The sequence below is a fragment of the Balearica regulorum genome, chromosome 5 (assembly GCF_011004875.1).
Source record: "Balearica regulorum gibbericeps isolate bBalReg1 chromosome 5, bBalReg1.pri, whole genome shotgun sequence".
Classification (NCBI taxonomy): domain Eukaryota; kingdom Metazoa; phylum Chordata; class Aves; order Gruiformes; family Gruidae; genus Balearica; species Balearica regulorum.
In genome coordinates this window covers 48,923,750-48,948,111 of record NC_046188.1, presented here as the reverse complement: position 1 = coordinate 48,948,111, position 24,362 = coordinate 48,923,750, and the positions used below count along the sequence as shown (strand labels likewise).

The 24,362-nt window shown below is 40.7% G+C and overlaps 2 protein-coding genes across 3 annotated transcripts in view; one reads left to right on the top strand and one right to left on the bottom strand.

Annotated features, from left to right (window-relative positions):
- Window positions 1-8,056: 8,056 nt before the first annotated feature.
- TRAF6 (TNF receptor associated factor 6) overlaps window positions 8,057-24,362 on the bottom strand; it is a 22,225-nt gene continuing 5,919 nt past the window's right edge. For both annotated transcript variants that reach the window (XM_075754731.1, XM_075754730.1), the window contains 6 exons: window positions 21,901-22,227; window positions 16,321-16,471; window positions 15,565-15,723; window positions 14,575-14,646; window positions 13,128-13,205; window positions 8,057-12,257 (listed from right to left, as the gene is read on the bottom strand). In XM_075754731.1, coding sequence (XP_075610846.1) covers window positions 11,376-12,257; window positions 13,128-13,205; window positions 14,575-14,646; window positions 15,565-15,723; window positions 16,321-16,471; window positions 21,901-22,196 — 1,638 coding nt within the window. In that variant the 5' untranslated portion in view covers window positions 22,197-22,227 and the 3' untranslated portion in view covers window positions 8,057-11,375. The remainder of the gene's footprint in view (window positions 12,258-13,127; window positions 13,206-14,574; window positions 14,647-15,564; window positions 15,724-16,320; window positions 16,472-21,900; window positions 22,228-24,362) is intronic.
- Window positions 15,650-24,362, top strand: part of RAG1 (recombination activating 1) — a 26,215-nt gene continuing 17,502 nt past the window's right edge. The window contains exon 1 of the mRNA XM_075754719.1: window positions 15,650-15,762. The gene's annotated coding sequence lies outside the window, so the exon portion shown is untranslated. The remainder of the gene's footprint in view (window positions 15,763-24,362) is intronic.

The window sequence follows — 24,362 nt, the reverse complement described above, 5'->3', positions numbered from 1 at the left end:
TTAACTAGAAAGATGAGGACAAGCACATGCCTATATAAAGGACTTTGGCATGAAGAAACCCAGATGTTAGCCAAGAAGCTGTTTCTAGGAGGTGAATCATACTGCTGGCACTTGCTTAGGTAAGTCTAAACTCCACACTGTGTGAAGTTTATCACACCTGGGTGTGATACTGAAACTAGGAAAACTTGTATGTGTCACTTTGCCTTGGTAGTAACTTGGTTCCTTAACACCCTGTTAGCAAAGCCCAAGTTCATACCTGGCCTTTAATAAAGGCAGCAACAGAAGCAAAGTTAAATCTTGGAGAGAAACAAGTCCATGCATGCATGAATGAATATCAAAATGGAAATTAAAATGCTAAGCTCAAGCATACTGTTGTAGGACTTGACAAGCCAAACTCATGGACTTAACATGACACCTTTGCCTGACAACCTGCTGCTATGTGAGCAGTCAGCGAGAGGAGTATCTGCTGCTGAAGACAGAAGGGAAAACCAACAAGTAACCAACACTGGTCTGTAGTAGAGGAGTCATGACTCTGCAGAAAACAATCTTCTCCACAGATCAGGTGAGATAAGGTAAGGTTTCTCTTGTTGATTTTTAATTTTTTTTTTCTTTTTTTTCAGCGTGTGAATTATGATCTGAGTTTCATGGAAATCAGGTTCTGTCTGGGAGGGGTAAGACACAGAAAACACATTTTTGGACAGTTTATCACAGGGTTTTTAGCAAGTTATTGCTTGTGCTTTTAATAAGCTGAGAGAATGCAGGAGGTTTTTTTCCAAAATTGTCAGTACCCCAATAGTGCTCTGCTTATGCCTTGGCCCCTTCATTGCTGAGTGAGGGAAGTCTCCTGGAAAAAAACATCAGAAAACATAAATATGGCCTGTGAATTAATTTTGCTACAGGCTGGCACATGTATGGTCTAGCTGAGCCAAGTCAAACCCACTGGTACCTCAGTGAGAAACTAGTTGCTAGCATCTTCAGGACTGTGAGTAGACCAGGGCTTTCCCCCCTGCTTCAGCACTAGGTGATTGCCTACATAGGGGCTGTGCACCATCCAAAATAACCTTCCTCAGCTGCATGAGACCGCAGCTAGTTCCAGGAGGAATGAAGAGCTGACTGGGATAAAGGAGCAGGGTGAAATCTCTAAACTCGAGAACCTTCTTGGGCTGTATCACCTCAGAGATCAGTCAGAGCACAAACTGAAGGGAAAAGCAAGCTCATAGGTGAAGGCTGGGACTGCAGCTACCAGGGAAATTATTTTCCTGTTTCACAGTCTCATCCTCTCGCACAGTTTCAGAAATTTTCCTATTCTATCTGAGAGGAGAAAAACCTAACCAAATCCAGCCTGTCAGAGCTGTGAAACCTGAGCACTTGTTTCAGTGGAACAAATGGGTTCAAAGAACATGATCGCCAAAAGGCTAGACTGTGAAGCAGGGCCCCACGTTTTGAGCAGAAAGATTATCTTCATGATGCTGTATCTTGGTCTTTATCTGCTCCTCAATCATAAAATAGCAAGGTAAATTCATTTTTACAATATCACATATTTTTTTGAAATGAAGGAAATTGCAGTCTTTTAGAGGGGATGACAAGCAGTGAAAATAACAGTTCTACTTGGAATAAAATACAAGTGAGGTGAACTCAAGCTATGTCTACTACTACAGAATCTCTTTCTGCTTCCTTGCAGGCAAGAGGAAATGAGACTAGGAGAAACAAGGACAGTTCTGTCTGTGGGTTGGTTTTTTTTATGGTTGGTTGTGAACTGGAAAAGACTGCAGAAGTAGCATGAACTCTTCACACATTCTGAGCCTTGACAAGCTTAAAAAACTGTTAAATGGCTGCTGAGACATGTATTTTTAGCAAAGAGGTTAGGTTTAATTGAAAAAAAAACAACAAAAAAACCCAACCTGTAAAAGGCAGAAGAGATGAAGGCCACAGATCCTGAAATTTGTACTCCAGGTCAGTAGGACTCTCAGATCCTGTGAGGGTGGTGGCACCAGGATCCGCTCAGTCCAGCCTGGTCGAGCCACCCCTTCCTGATACAGGGGACAAAGGTTCAGTGGTGGGAAAATGATGAGGATGAGACAGTGGTGACAGTGAAGTGTGTTTCCATTGATCATTTTCCCTGCTAGCATAACAATTTCCTCTTTGAGTGGCATGAGTCTGGGTTTGAGGTTGGTTTTTTTGTTTTTTTTTTTTTTTTTTTTCCTTTTTAGCCAAAATGTGCCACAGGCAAAGTTCATCAGCCATCTTACTCATTTCATCCAGACAGGCCTAGTTTCCCAACTCGCCATTTCTGGTCCATAAACCTCCCATTTTATTGCCTTGCATTTATGGTACATGTTAGTAGCATACTCATTCCTCATCGAACTTTATTTAGTAAGTTTTGTTGATTTCTGTAAATGCTGTCTTGGAAGAGGCTAAACAGTCACAGCATCTAAACAAGAGATGCAGCACAGAAGAGCTGAAGTCTAGCACTGTGTATACTCATCCAGGATAGTGTAGTAAGGAATTGCATAAGTTTTTCTTTCCAGATGGAACAGCCCTAGCGCTGGGCTAGTGCTTTTGCGGCATAAGGCAGCCAAGCAACTGGCTTTGCACTAGTAAGGATTTTAGCGAAACCAAACATATTCTTCCTGTGAAGTCACTGCAATGAACTGGTATTTGTCTAATAAAATATTTAGTTAGAATATCCTGGTCCACATCTAGTTTAGCAGTAAAAAGCCAATTTTTTTCAGAAACATATAGGTACATGAGACATATGTATTTACATGGGTGTGAATGTACTTTTATTGCTGGTATCTTCTATTTCTGCATGTTGACTTGCCGTTCATAGGTGCAGCTGCATGCACCTATTTTTCCTGTTTAAAAAAAGGCCATTATTACTTCATCTCATCAAAAGATTTTAATGTACTTAAACTTATGGGGCATTAAAAATGGATTAGCACAACAGATATTAGTATCTGAGCATGCTTTCCTATCCATTACTTGGATGAAAGATAAAGTCACAATTAACATGATATTACTAGACATCTAATGCAGCGCAGTTAAATACCATTAAGTTTCCTCAGAAGAACTGGAAGGTCTTGAACACTATACACGCTATAGGGCATGGAGTCCGAGACCAAGATTCCCTTCCTGCAGATGCTATTAAAAAACAGATCCAGAATGCCTCTGTGGTTGAGATAAATTAGCAGATTGCTGTGAAGCAAACACTTACTTCTCTTACTGAGGGAGGAACTCCCTTTGGTTTCTGATGTGCATATCTTGCAACAAAGCTCCAACCCATACTTGTTTTTGTGACAGATATAACGGCCAGGCAGGATGTGGCCAGAGAGGTGATAGTGTGCAGTGTATTTCAGCCAGTAGCCGAGGGGTGCTGCTCCGGAGCGGCACTGCGCACAGCGAGCAGGAGACCGCAGCGCTCAGCTTTACCTGAGGCGGGGGAGCGCAGCCCTCGCGGGAGGCGCTGACGCGGCCTGGGTGTTGCCAGAGCCACCCACCCACCCACACCTACACAAGGCCGCCCAGGGAGCGTGGGCGGCCAGCAGCGCCGCGCGCAAAGGGGGCGTGGCGCGGCAGTTGGAGCGGGAGGGCCCCCTTTGGCGGGAGGGGCGTTCAGTGGCCGAGTGGGTGGGGTGCACACCACCCGGCAAGCGGCACCGCTCTGTGACAGGCCGAGGGCACCTTCACTACCTGACCCTCGAGGCAGAACGGGGGGCACTCGTCTGAGAGCAAAGGCTGCAGCTCCGGCTGGGGGTCTGCACCATCTGCCCCTGCGGGCTCGATGCCTCCACCCGGACGGGGCTGCTGAGGGGAGAGGCTGCACTGCAGACCTCGGGCTACAGGGTGTGCCTGGAACTTTCTCCTGCGGCAGGGACAGGTGGCAGGCCTGCCTGCACAAGGTGTGTCCAGGTGTAGGACCTCCTGGAGCGGGTGGCTGAGCAGGAGGCAGTGAGAAGGCTGTGTAACATCAGGGAGGCTGAGAAGGTGTTAGATAGCTGGTTTCAAGCACAGTCTGCAGGGGACCCATGGCCAAACAGCCAAAAATTCCCTCACCAGCACACACAGAAGGGGGGGGGGGGGGACACAAGAATGCAGAAGAATGGAAGCTTGCAACAGCAAGGACCAGCAGGAGGGAGAGACTTCCCCCCGAAGCCTGACGTGCCCTTGCAGAACTGCTTCACCACTCTGCAGACTGAAGAGGCAAGACCTGCCACATCAGGAGAGATACTGGAGCTAAGTAAGGCAGCCCGGTCTGCTCCCCATGTAACAACCAGCTCAACTAAGAAAAGGCAATGGGTGACAGTAGTAGGTGACTATTTTCTGAGACGTACAGAGGCACCCATGTGCTGACCCGACGTGCTCTCTAGAGAGGTGTGCTGCTTACTGGGGGCTCAGATCAGGGATGTCACCAAGAGCCTAGCAAGCCTCGTAGAGTCCACTGTTGCTGTTTCATGTGGACATCAGGGATACAATCAGGACCAGTCTGAAGAGTGTCAAGAAGGATTACAGAGCCCTGGGAGTGGTGGTAACGGACTCTAGAGCACAGGTAGTTTTTTCATCAATCCTCCCAGACAAGGGAAGGACTACGAAAGGGCCACTTGAATCTGGCAAATCAACAAATGGTGACAGGTCTCGTGCCACAGCCTTAGACCACAGGACTTGCTTCGAGAAATCTGGTCTACTGGGGCCAATGGAGTCCATCTGTCAGAGAACAGGAAGATCATCTTAGGTTATAGGCTTACCAAGCTGGTGAAGAGGGCAACTAAAGTTGCCAGGGGAGGGCAATCCATCCCACTCAATCCATTCCACTACTACCAGTTTGATGCCAGTGCCAGCAACAGAAGCCCAGAGCCTGGACAAGGATCACTGGTCAGCAGGAGAACACTTGAAGTGCAGCACAAAGGAATTCCAGCCAGTAAGTCAGCTTCATTTGGGACTCAACTGAAATGCCTCTGTGCAAATGCATTTAGCATGGGGAATAAACAAGAGGAGTTGGAGACGTGCACACCTGCAGGGCTATGATCTCACTGGCCTCACGGACATGTGGCGGGCAGCGGACTGCTATGACTGGAGTGTTGGGAAGGAAGGATACAGGCTCTTTAGGAAGAACAGACAGGGCAGATGAGGAGGGGGTGTTGCGCTCTATATCAATGGCCAGCTGGAGTGCATTGGAGGTCTGCCTGGGAATGGGTGAGGAGCCCACTGAGAGCTTATGGGTCAGGATTAAAGAGAGGGCAGGGACAGGTGACACTATAGTGGGGGTCTGCTACAGGCCACTTGACCAGGGAGACCGAGCAGATGAGGCTCTCTATAGACAGATAGGAGCAGCCTCACATTCACAAGCCCTGGTCCCCATGGGGGACTTCAATCACCCCTTTATCTGTTGGAGGGACAACACAGCAGGGCATAAGCAATCCAGGAAGTTCCTGGAACGCATTGATGATAACTTCCTTCTCCAAGTGACAGAGGAGCCCACGAGGAGAGGTGCCATGTTGGACCTTGTTCTTACCAACAGGGAAGGGCTGGTGGGGAATGTGAAGCTCAAGGTCAGCCTTGGCTGCAGTGACCATGAACTGGTGAAGTTCAAGATCCTTAGGGCAGCAAGGAGGGTGCACAGCAAGCTCGCTACCCTGGACTTCAGGAGAGCAGACTTTGGCCTCTTCAGGGATCTGCTGGGTAGAATACCATGGGACAAAGCCCTGGAAGGAAGAGGGGCCCAAGGCAGCTGGCTAAGGGTCACCTCCTCCAAGCTCAGGAGCGATGCACCCCAGAAAAGAGGAAGTCAGGGAAAAATGCCAAGAGGCCTGCATGGATGAACAAGGAGCTCCTGGACAAACTCAAAAGGAAGCCTACAGAGGGTGGAAGCAAGGGCAGGTAGCCTGGGAGGAATACAGAGAAATTGAGCAGCCAGGTTAGGATCAGGTTAGGAAAGCTAAAGCCCTGACAGAATTAAATTTGGCCAGGGACATCAAGGGCAACAAGAAAAGTTTCTATAGGTACATCAGTGATAAAAGGAGGATGAGGGAAAATGTGGACCCTCTCCAGAAGGAAAGAGGAGACCTGGTTACCTAGGATATGGAGAAGGCTGAGGTACCTAATGACTTCTTTGCCTCAGTCTTCACTGGCAAGTGTTGGAGCCACACTGCCCAAGCCTCAGAAGGCAAAGGCAGGGACTGGGAGAATGAAGAACCACCTGCTGTAGAAGATCAGGTTTGAGACCATCTAAGGAACCTGAAGGTGCACAAGTCCATGGGACCTGATGAGATGCATCTGCAGGTCCTGAGGGAAGCGGTGGATGAAGTTGCTAAGCCACTATGCATCATATTTGAGAAGTCGTGGCAGTCTGGTGAAGTTCCCACTGGCTGGAAAAGGGGAAACATAACCCCCATTTTTAAAAAGGGAAAAGAGGAAGACCTGGGGAACTATAGACCAGTTAGTCTCACCTCTGTGCCCAGCAAGATCATGGAGCAGATCCTCCTGGAAACTCTGCTGAGGCACATGGAAAATAAGGAGGCGATTGGTGACAGCCAACATGGTTTCACTTTGGTGGCCTTCTATGATGAGGTTACAGCATTGATGGATAAGGGAAAAGCGACTGACATCATCTGCCTGGACTTGTGCAAGGCATTTGACACTGTCCCACACAACATCCTTATCTCCAAATTGGAGATGCATGGATTTGACAGATGGACCACTTGCTGGATAAGGAATTGGCTGGATGGTCGCACTCAAAGTATTGTGGTCAATGGCTTGATGTCCAAGTGGAGAACGGTGACGAGTGGGGTTCCTCAGGGGTCATTATTGGGACTGGCACTGTTTAACACCTTTGTTGGCGACACGGACAGTGGGATCGAGTGCACCCTCAGCAAGTCTGCCAACACCACCAAGCTGTGTGGTGCGGTCGACATGCTGGAGGGAAGGGATGCCATCCAGAGGGACCTTGACAAGCTTGAGCAGTGGGCCCAAGCGAACCACACGAAGTTCCACAGGGCCAAGTGCAAGGTCCCACACATGGGTCGGGGCAATCCCAAGCACAAGTACAAGCTGTGCAGAGAATGGACTGAGAGCAGCCCTGAGGAGATGGACTTGGGGGTGTTGGTGGATGAGAAGCTCAGCATGAGCCGGCAATGTGCACTTGCAGCCCAGAAAGCCAATTGTATCCTGGCCTGTATCAAAAGAAGCATGACCAGCAGGTCAAGGGAGGTGATTCTGCCCCTCTACTCCACTCTTGTGAGACCCCACCTGGAGTACTGTGCCCAGCTCTGGGGTCCCCAGGACAAGACAGACATGGACCTGTTGGAGTGCATCCAGAGGAGAGCCACGGAGATGATCGGGGGCTGGCGCACCTCTCCTATGAGGACAGGCTGAGAGAGTTGGAGGTGTTGAGCCTGGAAAAGAGAAGGCTCCGGGGAAGGCCTTATTGCAGCCTTATAATACTTAAAGGGGGCCTACAGGAAAGCTGGAGAGGGACTTTTTTACAAGGGCATGGAGTGATAGGACAAGGGGTAATGGTTTTAAACTGAAAGAAGATAGATTTAGATTAGATATTAGGAAGAATTTCTTCCCTGTGAGGGTGGTGAGACACAGGAACAGGTTGCCCAGAGAAGTTGTGGATGTCTCCTCCCTGGAAATGTTCAAGGCCAGGTTGGATGGGGCTTTGGGCAACGTGGTGTAGTGGAAGGTGTTCCTGCCCATGGCAAGGGGTTGGAACTAGGTGAACTTTGAGGTCCCTTCTAACCCAAACCTTTCTAGAATTCTTTGGTATTTCAGAGGTGTACCTTAAATAACAGGATGATCATGAGAACACTTAGTTTATTATAATTATACTAGCTATGTCTTCTAGTAATGCATAAAACTATTGCTACCCTTTATAAATGCCAGAAGTTTATCTTGAAATATATTTTTTACCGCCTTGGTGCTATATGATACATAGTCTCCTTCATGAAACCCACCTCAGCCAACTCTGAAACCCACAAGACAGAACTACCACAGAGGTTCTGTATCAGTTAATCTTTTTGAATAACCCTCCATATGAATAAAGATGGAACATACAGTGCACAGTTTCATTAGTTTATTTTTAAAAATCCTATCAGAAATATAGGTGTGCTTTAATTACAAAATATATTAAACAATCTATCAATACTTCCAAGGGAACAGGAGTACTTTCATTCTGTTCAATGCAAACCAATACACACTTCTAACATTGACCCCAGAATAATCTTTTGGATTCATCATCAATGTATTTGATGTGAAAGTGTCTCTAAATAAGAACAGAAAAGCTACCCTGATTTTATTTCTTTAGCAAGTTTAATCTCTTGATAGCAAACATGATCAGGCATATCATGAGACCACTTAAAAAACAAGTCTATACATCTCACATTATCTGAGCTCCCACATATACATTACATACCAACATTTTTAGTAAAATTTTCCCTGCCCTGCAGGGGAAGACATTCAGAGGCAAAAAGATAACATTTGCAATATATTATAATTGGAAAATTTGTGCCATAGTAGCTTTGCAAATACACATACTAAGAGTGGCTGACTTAAAACATGTTCAAGCCAAATGAAGAGTAGCTTGGAAGGTGGGGGAAGAAAGAGGAAAATGGAACAAGTAGATTAATAAACATTTCATTAACATTTATAATTTTTCATCACAAAGATTTAACTGATACTTAGCAAATTAGCTCTGAAAGTCTCTCATGTAAAACTCTGGCATTACAGTAATTTGGCATCACTCAGAGTTCTACTTGGTAATATTAAAATACAAAACCAGTAGAATAGCAGCAGTGAATAAAGCATTCATATTACTGTGGCCAATACAGTATTATACATGCAGTAGCTTTTTATTCCCTATTGGTTTCTGCTATTGTACAATATTAACCTGAATCATTTAAACTCCTGAACCTGCCACCAGACTGAGTTTCCTCCCAAGGCAGAAGTATATCAGATCTAGCAGATAAGGCTCAAAGCAAAAATTCAGTTCATAATGCAAAGCTTGAAAAGGAAAGAATATTAATGCACTTAGTGGGTCTTGGGTATAAAGTATTAGAACACAGAATAAGGACATTTTTGTTAACATCAGTCAGGTTGAGAAAGGAACTGTGGCAGGAAGAAGCTCTCAAATTACAAGTGTTTCTTCTGCCCCCACCCCCACCCCCTGAAAAAAAAAGAAAAAAAAAAAAAGGAGAATGGTAGTCTGAGCATCTTGGAAAAACATGAAGAACTAACATAGCTTGAAAATGATTGGGGAACTAGTGTACAGTGCCTTCTGTGTACAGTGAGTCTGGGCACTCTCACGTACATTAAAAGCTCTTGGTTAAGAATAGTTTAACTACCAGGAATGCTCTAACTGAACACACTCCAAAACAATTCAGCTAATAGGATGAGGCTATTCAGTATAAAAACTACTTAAGGGGTTTAAAAAAGATAGTTTTAAAGACTGGATCTTTTCCTATTTTGAGTAATATATGCTTCAACTGTCCTCTAAACACACAGAATGCACTAAATAAGTCAACAACCGTATTTACCATTAGCCAGGAAGTTCATGTTTCAGTAGTGACAATATGCCATTAAACACAATCCCTATTCAACTAATGGGCTCTATCTGCAAAATAAATTTTACTCATCTGAATATGATGAACAAAGTCATAGGTTGGGTCCTGGAATTTTAAATCTCATGCCAGCAGGCAGAGTATCCTCGCAAATCAATATACTATGGTAGTCTTTCATTAGTCTTGCATATATTAAGCATATGCACTTTCCCCTCTGATGATCCTGATGGGATTGCTTTGATGAGGACAACTAGTTGGAATACTCTTCAGTATCTTTTAAGTTGCAGTGTCTCAAGTCTTTAGGCTTTTTCACTAGATTGGAGAAATCATATACATATACTTATTTATAGCTTAGGTCTTTCTTCGGTATCAGACCGTGTACTTAAATTATGGGATGAACAAAACTTTTTTCTTCCCTCCTTCTAAAGATAAGATTCAGAACTTTATCAGCACCATGAAAAGTTAAAATTTTTAGCACCAGTGAACTTGAACTACTCAGCTTTGACTGGTCAAAACTAACATTTATATGGCATACAAACAATCAGTACAGAAAACAATAACATGCAACATTAGGAAGCTCATGAATTCTTTACGTAGTGAATCTAGTGTTTGATAAATGAGTAACTATGGAAGCCAGATTTTTTTCCTAAGAGCAAACAGGATTACGATTTTTCCTCACACTAATTAATAGACTTTTCTTCCCCTCCAAAGCGTTGAGAGTGGCTCAGCTCCTATTGTCTAAAGGGACAGGAAATATGACAGCTGGATGTTGATATGGCCTATGTTCATAGGAGACAACATAGGTCATACATCACCCAGAACACCAACAGATCATTTGAACAGATGCAGGTCACAAGTTCAGCTTTGGTACAAATTCAGGTTTCAGCAACAATAAAACAAATTCTGCATCTCCCTATCTAGTTAGTACATGCCTTTGCTCATGTATCCACTCACAACCTGAAGCATGTCCAGCACTAGGAGGAGATCTCACCAGCACAAAGGTATCTCATTCAAATGCTACACTTTTATCTCTCTGGTGATGGTGATTGACATTCTGGGCCCAGAGCACACTCTTACAAAAAGATTTATCAAAATAAAGAGAATTAGGGGGGCGCTTTCAGACCACATTACAAATATTTCTTCAGTGAACTCAGCTCAGAGTCATTTAACCTTCTCCACAACACTACCATGTCTTTCACAAATACTAGTATCAACTCTGCATCAACATGCAACTTCCTGAAGCTAACTGCAGGAGGGAAGGGTCAAAGCATACCTCAACCCTAGATGACGCGAGCAAAGTTTTAACTTGACTTCAGATTTCAAGAGAAGCATAGCCAATTCAAAATTCTAGGTAAGTTAATATAGCAACTATCTCAACTTTCCCAAGCTCTGTGAAAAAAAAACGAACAAACAAAACCCCCTTCATCTTTATTAATTTAGCTATTTCCCTGCTACAGTATCTATAGCCCAAGTCACCAAGGCAAAAAGATTTACAGGTCTTTTCTGATATGACTTAGGTTTTACCAAAGTGAGATGTACAGGATTCTCCTGTAGGCAGTTTTGATACATAACACTTCATTTAGTTAGCTTGCTACAGAAGTAGCTTATTACTTTAATAGAGAACAATACCAAATACTTGAACACATGACCTCATACAGAAAAAAAGAATATCAGCAACAAAGTTCTATTCAGGTGAAGATCAACTATGTTGGCAACTATGATCTTTTACAAATGCAGCCTATATGGATGATGAAGCACGTTTGTAATCTGTCGTGGAAGAACATGACTAGCGGCTCCATTCCTCTGGTTAAGACTTACAGACTACATAGCTCCATCAGTGCTGCGAGCTTGAAATCCTTCTCTGCGGAGACTGTTTAAATCTAGACGTGTTAGAACTTCACAGCGCACCAGAAGGGTATCATCCTTTATGAAGGTTCTTTGTTTCAAGTTTTGCAGGTGCATGAAAGTCACATAACCAAAACCTTTTGGATTGCGGTGAATTGTTGGTCTCTGGAAGGCTAGTAACTCTGGCTTGGCTTCCATTACTTCTTCATGATTCTGCCTTTCGGGGCCTTCTGACTGATCCAAAATAGAAAGTCGTATAGTGCCTTGGAAAGGCCAAGGCAGATGGCTGTCATATTCTCCTTGCATAGTGTGGACAAACAGAGATATAAAATTAGCACAACGCTGAGCATTTGGTAATTGGATATGCAGGCGCAAACACAGCTTGTAGCCAGGCTTTCCAGTATAGAAGCCAGGACTGTGCATCACAACAGGTCTCTCTTCTTCCTGGGCTTTCTGAAGTCCACTGAAGTTCTCAATCTTCCAGATATAAATACCATTACATTGCTGTGCCTCCATTTCAGTAATCCTTCCCTCCAAATTTCGGATAGTACGTTTGAGTTCTGCCATGTGAGTGTTCTGAGTCTCCATTTTAGCAATGAGTTCTCTGATTTGGTGATCTTGTCTTACCAGACGACCTTCCAACTGCTGAATAGTTTCTTTGAAGTTTTCAACTTCTGGATTACAATCATACGTGGCATGTGACACATGTGAAAAGAGGGCAGGGTCAAAGGGTAGGCCATTGATGAAGGGTACAGGATTTGTAGCAGTAACGCTGATATTTTGAAAACTCTGAGCCATCATTCTCATGTGAACCTGAGTGAACTCCTGCATATGTCGTGCCAGTTCATTCCTTTGCATCTAGAATTTAAGAGATGTGGTATTAGGAACATATCAACAATTACCTGCAATTACATCTTAAATGTAGCTCTGAAGAAAATCAAACAAACTAGTTGCTTTTCTTATGTGAGAAAAACTGAAATGTGAATCAAGGACAGGTGATGTGACAAAGTAGCACTTTACCAATGCAGGGCTCCAAATTTAAGATCACTGTTATAACAAATGAAAAAAGAAGTTCAAATGCCAGTGGACAAATACTGTTCAACTCAAAATAGTGACAGGGTGAAAAAGTGTTAGTGATAAACACACTTTTAGTATTTTTCTGTGTTTAAATCAGCATTGTATTCCCTTCATTGATTTGCTGAAATGCTCCACAGTACCAAATACAAAGGTGTATGAAAACTGATGTGGAAACGATGCAGGGAAAAGATCCATTCTTTCAAAGAGGTATTAAATGACTAGAAATAAGAGTATCCAGATTAAAGAATTTTAGAATTTAATCAAATTTAAAGCACTGTCAGGTTTTCTTCACTGAACTCTTAAGAGCCATAAATGTATTTGTTCACAACTTTGGAAGAAATTCTAGAAACTACTTTATTGACATGAAAGCTGAGAAAACACTCATGGATTAATAAAAGCAAGTTCACTAAGCACATAATGCACAGAGTTTTTCAATTTTAAAATTACTTTTGAAAGGCAATGTATCCACATGTAGTGTTTTAGAATTAAGATACTTCAAAACAAACAAACAAAAATCAAAACAAAACCCAAACAAACCAAATGACTAAGGATTTGGGCTGGTAAATGAGACAAGAATAGTAAAACATTAAAAAAAACCTCAACAAAAACATGCAGGTGGTCTGCAATTCATGATTCTGATAAAAGGCTTACCTTTTCAGGACACCCAAAGGCACTGTAAAAACATGGCACGGGAGCAGTAGGACAATCATTGTCATAATGGTTAGGCATCTAAACCAAATCAGATTTGAAATTAATTTTTCCATCAAGAGTATTCTTTTATAACATCCTCAAAGAATATGGCTGGATGGACTCTCAACAGGTACCTGAATTCAGATCAGTTTATATCTATACAATTTGTCAAAGAAATATGGAGTTTTGAACAAAAATGTTAGATGAGGATAAAAATGATACATCCTCCTTCTATGTACTTTAACAATTCATTGCCTTCGTTCTTACATTAGGCATCAGAAATCATTTAGGTTTTCTTGCTAGAACAAATGCCTTTTGTTTCTAGCCTATCCTCAACCTAGATCACAGTCCATTTCCTTCCCTTCTAAGGCACTACTTCCATATGCCTTTTTGTCTCTCTTCATTATGCTTTTCCTCAAAAACCCCAAGTTACTTCAATTTTTCTTACGGGCTGTGTTTTCCAGACCCAATTATCTCACTGCTCTGAATCCTCCCTATCCATCCCCATCTCAAAAGCTGGACAGCTTCAGCTGAGGCCTTACGAGCCCTAAACCAGAACAAAGGATAATCCTAGATTTCACAGGCAAAATACCTGTTTATGCAACCCAGTATGTTTGCCTTATTTAAATATCATGATAAAGTAAAACATAAGCTAAAGGTCAGCCATTGATTCTAAGCCAGTACCTAAGTTAGCATTCTCTGTTCCCTATTTTTGCAGTTCATTATTCTACCCAACAACAGATTTTTGCCCTTGTCATTACTGAATTCAATCAGTTTTTCAGAGTATTTCTCCCATTTGACAAGATCATTCTTTATTTTAAGCCAGGTCATTAACATAGTTGCCATTGCATTCAAACAGGGATAGGGTGCAAATTAAATAATGTTTATCATTTTCCTGTCAATGAAGTAAGTTATTATTGAAGAAATACTAATGACTATTACAATAGTAATAGGCAAGTAGAATTCCAGTCAGCATCTACAATTTGACAGTGAATTACTTATAGCTAATTTTCAGCAGTGGCTTTCCAATTGCACATATTCTCCCTCTCTGCCCAAATCAAAGCCTTGTCTTCTAATGTCAGCCATAACCACTGGCAGCTGTTTGGTATGCTTTAACTTCCATTCAAGATCAAAAACATGCAGGATGCCCCCTGTCAAGAAGCAGTATAGCTAAACAACGTGATTTGCAGCCAAAAATCCTACAGAGCTTTACCAGACTGCAATTGCAAGCTGGAGCAGCATTTAAAAGAGTATTACACCTGTATAGGATGCAACATTTCAGAGAGAGACAGGCAGATATTTATTAGCTAGTAAACAAACTTTCTTCAAGATTAATTTCAGATTAAAGAAGCAATATAAATACAAAACATCTGACCCAGATTAAACACAGAGAAAGGTGGTCTCTTACCTGCTCTCTGATGAGCACTGTATTGCAATATTCACAAAATACATTGGCCAGTGGGCAAGTTTGGTCATGAAGCTTAGTTATCAAACAGAGAAAAAGAGAGGAAAGAAAGAATCAATAAAGTTACACAATTTAAGAGAGTGCTAATCACCTCTGGTAAGACATTAAATTTATATTTACATTTCAAATTTTGCATTTAGCTGTATGCAACTGTGAAACAAAGACAATCCCCTTACCTGAATAATATGCTTTCTATAATTATTGTTTTTTCCTGGACTCATACAAGAGATTCAAAAAGTTGGAGATATTTTATTTCCTAAAGCTCTTATGCTCCAAAGGAGTCTGAATTTATCCAGAAGTTTCTGAAATTCATGTTCAATTGTAGTGGAACTATATTAAAGTTTTTTTTGTATTGTTGGACTACATGAGGTATTTCTGTTTGCCAATTCACAATATGGTATCATAAAATTAATAGCCCTTGAGATAAAACACATCCATATACAGATAAAGAAATAGAAGCTCAAAAAGGAAAGGACTATCCTTAGTATCACCCAAGTAAAAAATGCAGAGCCAGGAGAAGAATTCAGAAATGATCTTGGTCTTGTGTGTTAACAGGTATTGCCAAAAGATGCATCTCCTGACACATCCTTTCTGCCAGGCATAAAAACTGTAAATGTAAATATTGCTTTGTGTGTTACTTTGGCAGTAGATACCAGCCTCTTTGATGGTAAGGCCAAAAATCAATGGTTCTTACACAAGTCTTTTCACACCACAAGGTTCCCAAGAAGTCTGTATTTAAGCACAATTCTCTCCCCAGTCTGTTCTAGACTAATGTCCTGAGTTTGTTGCTTCTCACCTGTGCAGCACAAAGAGATCTTTTAGACCAAAACCTTTTTTTTTTTTTTTTTTTTTTTAAATTTTAAAAACTGATGTTCTATTTACAAGTAAACCCATGTGAATGAAGGTTGAAAAACTGAGACTCCGGCTAAGTACCTCTTTAACTTCATAGGCCATAGATGTAGCACAGTTTGGACAACAGACTTGACGCCTTGGACACTCTTGTGTAATGTGCTCTTTCAGATGGTTCTTCTGGAAGGTTCCTTGGCACTGTGGGCATTCCACAGTGGAAAAATCACACTGTGACTGGTGGTCCTGAACAAGAATAAAAGAGGGATTTGATACTACCAAAAGGTACTATTGCCTTCATCTGTTTTCAACATAAAGCACAGTACAAGAGAACAAATTGCAATCTTTCCTTCATGCAAGCCTATCCATATGCACTTATGCTGAGTTTACCAATGGCCTGTTATTATCCCACTACAAACATCAGGACTTCATGTATTCAGAGCTTTAAGAATGCAGGTATAAATTCAGCTTTAAGTTTATCCTTTTAACTTTCTGTATTATTTTTCAAAATAATTTCTTCAACTAATAAATCTAGCTGCTTTGAGAGAATATTAAACTCACTTTAGGGAACTTGTGTAAAGTACAGATAGAGTTGATCAAAAGACAAACACAAATGATGCTAAAGACAAAGCTGTGTTAGTACAATTTCCATACACTACAACGCTGACTTGAGAATCACCTAATTAAAGACTCACCAAAACCCAACATGTAGCTATAGTCTTGAATGAACAATGCACTGAATCAGCATGAACAGGTATCAGGTATGACCATCTATATTAAGTTATTTAGAATTTTTACCTGTCCATGAAAACAAGGTTCCATATTTTCAAAACTAATTCTCACCTCTAAATGCCTCAGCTCCATCTTCATACTGCAGCCCTTGTTGGGACACTTAACCGTTAACGAAAGGATTTCCCGTTTAGCAAAGTTGTCAGGAAAAAGTTGATTTTCGAGAAGAATTTCGTTGTCTACTGGACATTTGTGACCTGCATCTCTACAACGCAGAAAAAGTAAAAAGAAATTCCAAGTTTCCTTTGCCCTTTATTTAAAATATTTGACACTAGCAAGACATTAGTGGCCAAATTATAACACATTAAGAAGGTCTTTGAAATCACTGGCATTTATGTGGCAATTACCAGAACATATGCTATGTACATCAGAGAAATTGACATTATGCAAGTTTCACCAGAGATGGCAGGACTGGGATTGCAACTCTTTTCTAACTCAATAGTTTTTATTTGGACAAATGCCATGATAGATACTCTGGAAATAAACTTGAGAAGGATGTAAAGAAACTAAGAACTTACAGTCCCGTTTCTGTAAGTATATCACATAGCTCAAACATCAAAGGATATTTCACATACTATTTCAAAACAATCCTTTAAAGATTCTTGGACCTTCTTTCTTTCTCACTTTATAAACAACCAAGGTGGTCACAGCTGAGAGACAAAGCAAAAACATCTTCCCCTCCCCCACTTAATCTATTTGGCATTATTTTTCATATGGCCCATTATGCTGTTTTTGCTGTATAACCATTTGATCAGTTGGTCATCCTTCTATTTATTTACACAAAGAAGAGTGATGAAACTCCAGACACAAAAATTAAAAATAACTATGAAAATTACACTGGATTTGGAACTGGATGTTGTATCTGAAGCCATTTTAACAACAAACAGACTGGAAGTCAGTGCTAACTGGTGAAAGTCTGGAGTCTGATGGTGGAACGTGGGTGCATGCAACTTGCACAAGAGATCTAACAGCCTGTTCCACTTCATCAGGTTCTGTCTACCTGCATTTAAACAAGAATCATTAGGAATGGAGTAAAAAAGGGATCATGTCCACCAAATTTTCCTTTAAAACATTATCCAGTACCAGCTCATTTCTGAAAGAAGTAGGTCAACATATCTATTCACAATTAAGTAATAAAGTTAAAGAGGCATGAGGGATCAAAGCTTCTGAGCCGAAGTGCTAATGGAAACAGCAATAAAATGGAAAAATACATGGGGTGGAAAAATGTCAGAGCGCACTTGTGGTGCAAAGATCAAAAGGCCAGATCATTGTCACTGCTTGCAAGCATGAGGGGAAGTAGAACCTAGTGGGCTGCGAAGACCAGGAGGGTATTTGTGCACTTTGTGGGAAAAGGAAATAATTGCTCAGCAACTCCTCCATCAGCAACACAGCTAGAGGAAGCGGGGGTAAAGTTGAGACTTCAGAAAGAGACAATGAACTTCCTTTCCTAGGTTTTGCTTGCAAGAGCTAGCTCGCCACAAGTCTGATAGTCATACTCCTAAACAAGTGGAAAAAAGAAAATACCTAGCGTGCTGTTTTGTTTCATAGCTCCCTGAGCTACGATCAGTGTGCTGATCTTTGTCACAACTCAGAAACGTTCCCTCCCTTTGCAGGCAACCTACAGGAAATCAGTTTTCACAGGTATAACTTGGTTACAAATAGCCTGTTTAGTGAAGTATAATGGTAGTTCAGTAGGCCTGCTGATAAGACAGTTTTATTTCTACACAGAAAAGCTAATAATGTATAACAACAGCCAACAACAGATTCATTTTAAATAATGATTACCAAATCCCCAATTTAAATAACTAGCAGACAAAGGGTAAAATAAGAATGAACAGTAATTTTCCAATGATTATAGTAAGGAAAGAGCAATAACTTATTGTAGTATATACTAACCAGACTTCAAACACCATTTACAAGTATTGGCATGGTGTTTAAAAGGCTGCTTAGATCCATCTACAGACAAAGATGTTGCTATACATTTCCTATCACAGAACTGAGTTTATGCACATCAGTTCTAATTTACATTACAGTGGAGGCTTTCCTATGCTGGAATTATTTATCACATTGGGCTGTGCCACCCACAACAATACCCGTGAAACAATAATCATCTGCTACAAAGTACAATGAATATTCCTATAATTTCCCTTGAAATTAAAATATCGGTATGAAAAGTAGAGCCAGAAAAATTCTGTTTGAAGAAAAAGCCTGCTCTGTGATTTTAGCAACTCATAGTTTGGCCTAGAAGCTGAAACAATTGGTATACACTTTAACTGCAGCCATGCTGGCTGATGAACTGCTAACACCCAATGCTTTCCTCGCTGCCCCTTGTCAGCTCATAATTCTGTTTTTCCGATAAACAGAGGTTCTGATATTTGGTGAGCTCTACTACAAGCCCTAAGTCAGCTTTGACCTAAGATATGGAGAAGAAAGACTAGAGTGAAATTTAATTAGCTACTGCATCTGAACTTGGTTCTTCCAAAATTCCTAATCAAGTACTTTGTAGACAGTAACAGTTGTAAACTATTATTTTTAGTTACTTAGGTAGATAAGCCTCTTCACGACCCTGACTCACAGCACTTCAAAGCACTTCAGACAGCTTTATTTAAAAAGATGCCAAGCGTTTCTGGGAGGCAAGCATTTACTGTGATCAAGTCCATCTGGTCTAATCTTGTCCCTCACATTGTAAGATCTAAGACTCCAGTCTTTAAAAGTTTTTAAAAAAATCTTTCTAGTTGCAGCCACAACTTCTTCAACATGGACAACTACAATTGTTTGTCTAAGTCACAAGAAGCAATTACTCAAAAACTGCTTGTCCATCCTTTATCACTTAAAATCCTTAATCTCTGTGTTCACTTGAGCTAGACACTGGGGAAATAAGGAATAAACAGAAGCATTTTTTTCCTGATCAAATAAAGGCTGTGACAATCACTTAATGAAAAAACCAGTACTTAGACAATGTAAAAAATCACTTTTCCATTTTCATTTTAGTTCTCTAGAAGCTTCTCAATGTCATTAATCAATATGGTACTGTAGACATTACATATTCCAAATCAATATTTTACTGTAAACACTACATACTCCAAATCAATAGCTTGATCCATGGAACCCAATTAAGCATGCAATTCAGCCCTTCAGGGATTCAGAGAGGTCTGGCACTTCGTCTGCTCTACTTTCACAAGCATTCACTCAAACTCAGATTTCAGTGGAGAATGAGGGAAAACATTTACTATCAATGAAACATCTAAAATATCACAGTGATGATCTATAGCCTCCAAGATGAAAAATGCTTTCCCCCTGTGTTTAATATTCACTGAAACAGTCAACACTATCTAAAGAAATGAAGTAAAACAGGGAAAGGGTGTAAAAGAAGCAAAAGCTTCTTGGTCATTGAAACTGTTTGCAGACCTAAAACTTTGAGCAGAACAAATGGTCTGTTAATTTAAAAAGGAAGAGAAACCATTTCCCATGCCTGGGGTTTAAGAAGGAAGTTTCTCTACCTGCTACGAGATGTTGCGTTCTGAGCAAGGGTTCACTGCAGTTCCTCACTCAGTCCTGTGGTAAATTTTAACCATTGACCGTAACTGAGACACCCATTTTTGATACTTTTAAGTTTAGTTGTTTCCCCCTCAGTTTTCAACCTAGGAATTCTGTTGTCTTTGAAATGATTGATGAGCAGACATTTCTAAAGCTCAGTCTACTTAAGCACTGACTAATTTACTGTCAGGATTTGCAGACATCATACTCCCAGGAGAAGATGTAATGATTTTTCTTTCTTCCAGAAATACCCAAGTTAAAGAAGAATATAAAAACTGCTACTGCCAACAAATAGAGCAAGCTCAGAGAGAGCAAGTAAGGAATTCCAAAATTTAATGATCTTTATTAGTACAAACATCTAATTCAATGCTTACAAGCATGCATGAAATTATGTACATTAACCTCTTGAAAGAATTTAGGTTGGAATGTGCAAAGCAAAGGCCAGAAGGTGAAGCCAAGTGCTTGTGTGTAGGGAACTGGATTACAGTCAAAGCTGACAGGTTCAGTGCCTTCTTCCATGCACCTGGCTGACGTGAATACCATTGAGTGATGCAGTTGGGTAAGGCCTGATGTACTTTTCTTGCAGAAATAGGAACATAGTGAACAAGGCAAGGGACTAAGAGTCCAGGGTGATCTCTTGGTATGGTTAGCAGAGAACTGAATATCTCTCAGCTTCCTCTGCAGAATCCACAGGCTAGTCACTTTTCATGAGTGAACGCTGGTGGTATTCTGAATTTTCTGGATAATGAATTTGCATCCTTTTCTCAGAAATATTAATGAACCTAATGTTAACAAGAACTACGCTACAAACATACACAATACATTTCTATGCTTCCAAGAAAGGAAAATAGCCTGTTCTTTTGCTATTGTAAGTAGGGAATGCAAAATTAAGTTTGTCTTCTCATACTCCGCTCCAACATTTCACTCCTTGATCTAAAAGGGATGTCATGAAGAAATACAGTAGCATCAGATACAACAGTGACAGAACCTACAGGGAAACCCACAAAACCCTGTATTCAGACAACATCCTTGCTGGCATACTATTCATTTAGTGAGCTACAAATGATGGACCATGGAGAAAATGAAATGGAATAGAACTATGGATAAATGGTATGGGGAACCAATCCAGAGAGCACTATCCATTTTTCAAGCTAAAAATAAATGCTTGGGAAAAACAATGTTGTACAGTAACACTGAAGACAGTTTGATGATCTTTACACAAAAGGTGTGCAAAGTAAGGTTGGAAATTAACCAATTCTATATGTGGGTCACGCAGAATTAAATATTTAGATTCCTACCAAAGTACTGTGACATTTGTGCTAAATGAGCAATTGATAAGAAAAAATCTGGCTTATGCTGATAAGGAAAAACCCTACAGCATTATATCTAGCCTTCTATCAATGTGTTTCAATACTCACTGACACGTGTGGGACACTGATGACTGTATTGCAGGTTTGAGGGAAGTACACTCTACCAGTGTACTTTCTGCCCTTCCTTGCTCTTTCCATCATTCATTTTTATGAGCCCAGCCTGTTCTTGTCTTCATATCTCATTCCTGCTCCCCCATATGTCACCTAGTTTCCTCTCTCAATGCTTTGTCCAAGACTATTCCCTCATTACATTCTCTCTCCCAGTTCAACAAAGCAGCAGCTGATTTCAAGTGAAGAACTGAAAGCATGAATTGCTGTATCTGCACCAAGAAACCGTGTTGTCTGTAGTTGCCTGTAGTTATCAAGAGAAACAATCATAGGGAAAAGACAGGTTTTATAATCCTGAGCTGAAAATGGAATTTATTTGGAGGATTTGGAGGCTACTTTTACAAAATTATTACTTAATGCTTACTCAAGCTATTTTTTTAAGATTCATAATCTGGGTAAATTTGTATAAATGGCAAAATATCTACAGCTCATGCAATCTCCAAACCCATGATGTTTTGGCCATACATTGTGTTTATTATAAAGCACCTCTAATAAATTCTGTTTGCACTCATTGGTAATGCACATTAAGCAGTTATATTCAGTTTACATTGTCCGTAAACTGCCCTGATTTGGTAAGTGAATTTCTTCTTAAAAGCAACTTCCATAGATTTTTCTTTACCTTATTGATTTGACAATGCAGCCTTTGCAGAAACGGTGTCCACATGGTGTCTGCACTGCTTCCCGAAGAGCCATCAAACAGATTGGACATTCATATTTACTTTCCAAGGGCGGATCAAACTCCACATCATAGCCTTGTGTCTCCTCTGTGAAAGAACTTGCAGGGTTTCCAGTCCCACTGCTGACGCTTACGCTATCTTCTTTCGCTCCAACGCTGCAGGCACTGGCCATGGCTGCACAGCAGCCGCTTTCCCCGTCTCGGGCTCCACAACTGTTATCGCTATATAGCAAGCTCATAGTAGCTAATCAAGTGCTACACAGAAATGCTCTGCAAGACGACAAAAAGATGTGTTAATTTAAAATATTCCAAGAGCTTCCTTTCCAGTCAAGAATATTTTATTTCTGACCCGAAACACTGGAACAGTGGTGCCGATTTGGTTCTACTCAAAATCACTGGTTTTGTTTTGTCCCAGTTTGTTATCTTTTATTTTGTTATCTGTTATTTTTTAACTTCTCGTGCGATACATAGGAAAGAGCACTGCATCCTGTGAGCCCAGTTCAAACACAAACACCTTTCTGTAATCTGTTTCATCTGACTACCTAATTTCTGTAAAAAGAGGAATACTCTTTCTGCTTGCTATGTTTACTGAAAATGCCTCTTTACCCCTTCAGTATTATTTACTTCTAAAGCATTCAAATATAATTTGCATGAAAAATGCTGTACAAAATCAAGTTTTATTGAATGACAATAGCTCAATTCCATATTTTCCTAGCAGTGAATAAACATTATTTAACATTTTCTGTATACAGTGATTCACAGTATAGGTTTCAAATCAGTTTAGGTGCATGTCCACAAATAAAATGAGAGTCCAAGTACCCAAACCAAGCAGATGATGTGCTGCAAATGAAATTCAAATATACAGCACTGCTGATAACATTTTAAAACTGCCAATAGGACTTTAAATTGAGTAAGAAGCTACACACAAGATAAGGCTAATACTTCCACAGCTCAAAAGTGATCTATAAACTAATAGTACTCAAACAGAGTTCTTGCTCTCCTTTCCCTCTCCCAGTCTAGCTGGCAGGAAGGACAAGGGACATGACTGTAAGAACAGAAGAGAAAAGTCACATTTCCCTGAAGGGCAGTGAATGGCATAGTAAAGCCTACTTTTGAAGTACTGCTCACAAAGCAGGTTGAACTCATAGGTATAGAATTAAAAAAATGCTGGTATCCTCAAGTAGACTGCCAATGTTTCTACAGTGAATGAAAGAACTTTAAAGAAAAGTCTAAACAACAAACATAAATTAAGTCCAAGAAAATTTCTTCTCCCTCTATTTAATGGTTACAACCATTTTCTTAGAATACTATTGTGGTTAGTTTTCTATAAATGACATTTCTTTGAAACACAGAGGTTATCACCAGGTGCAAGGCAGTATGAGTAGGCTGAGGGTCACAGAGCCAGGCATGCAAAACAAGCCCACTAAGCCCAGATTTGTTCAGCTTTTACACAGCAGTACAGATAGGGGTCTCTTGCAATGTTCACCAACTGCATTCACTGTAATACCACTACATAATTTAAAATATATTAAGGATCGAAGTCTAAGGATTAATCAAGAGGTGAACTGTAAGGACTGTTGATCTGCATCACTACTGCAGACTCTGGGGGCAGCAAGGGATGCAGAATGAATAGGGAGGGTTACCTCAACCACAAACTCACAAAACTGAGCTTTTTCCTGCCTTTGTTGGAATTTGAACATCACGAGTCATTTTAACAAAATGTTCATGGATAGGAGGAGGATATACAGGTAGTTTTATTTGGGTACTTATTATACGAAATGTTCATGGATAGGAGGAGGATATACAGGTAGTTTTATTTGGGTACTTATTATACGACACCTGAAGATTACATCAACAGAAATACTAATCACACAAAGCCTCAAATAGCATTTACTGCAAATATATTTTGAACACATGCAGCATTACAGAAATGCTTTTAAGCAACCTACATGATAAACAATTAGCAATACTGCCCATGCAAACAGTGTATGAGCTATTTTTTCCCCAGTTATCCAGACAAAAAAAAAGAAAAAAGAAAAAAAGGCAGATGTGCAAAGCAAAACCAAACAGGCAAAGTTACCATATTTAGGTCAGTTACAGTTAGAATCAAACCAGAACTTTTATTCTGTTGTGTAAATATGTGACTTTCCATTTTGTTGAGGTACACAGAGGTACGAGAAGTATCTGAAGAGTAGCGTTCTTAACATTTCCAAAATACTGTTAAGGTACAAGAGCGTCTCAAAGCACAGTTCGACAATTTAGAGTTGTACTGAACTTGTCAGCAACACTCACTTTACGCAGAAATAACTCTATGGCAGAGCTCTCTGGAACTGCATCTGCCCCCATGTATTATCCCTATACATTATCTACCACACCAGGCTTTAAAATCAAGGCTCCTAAACACG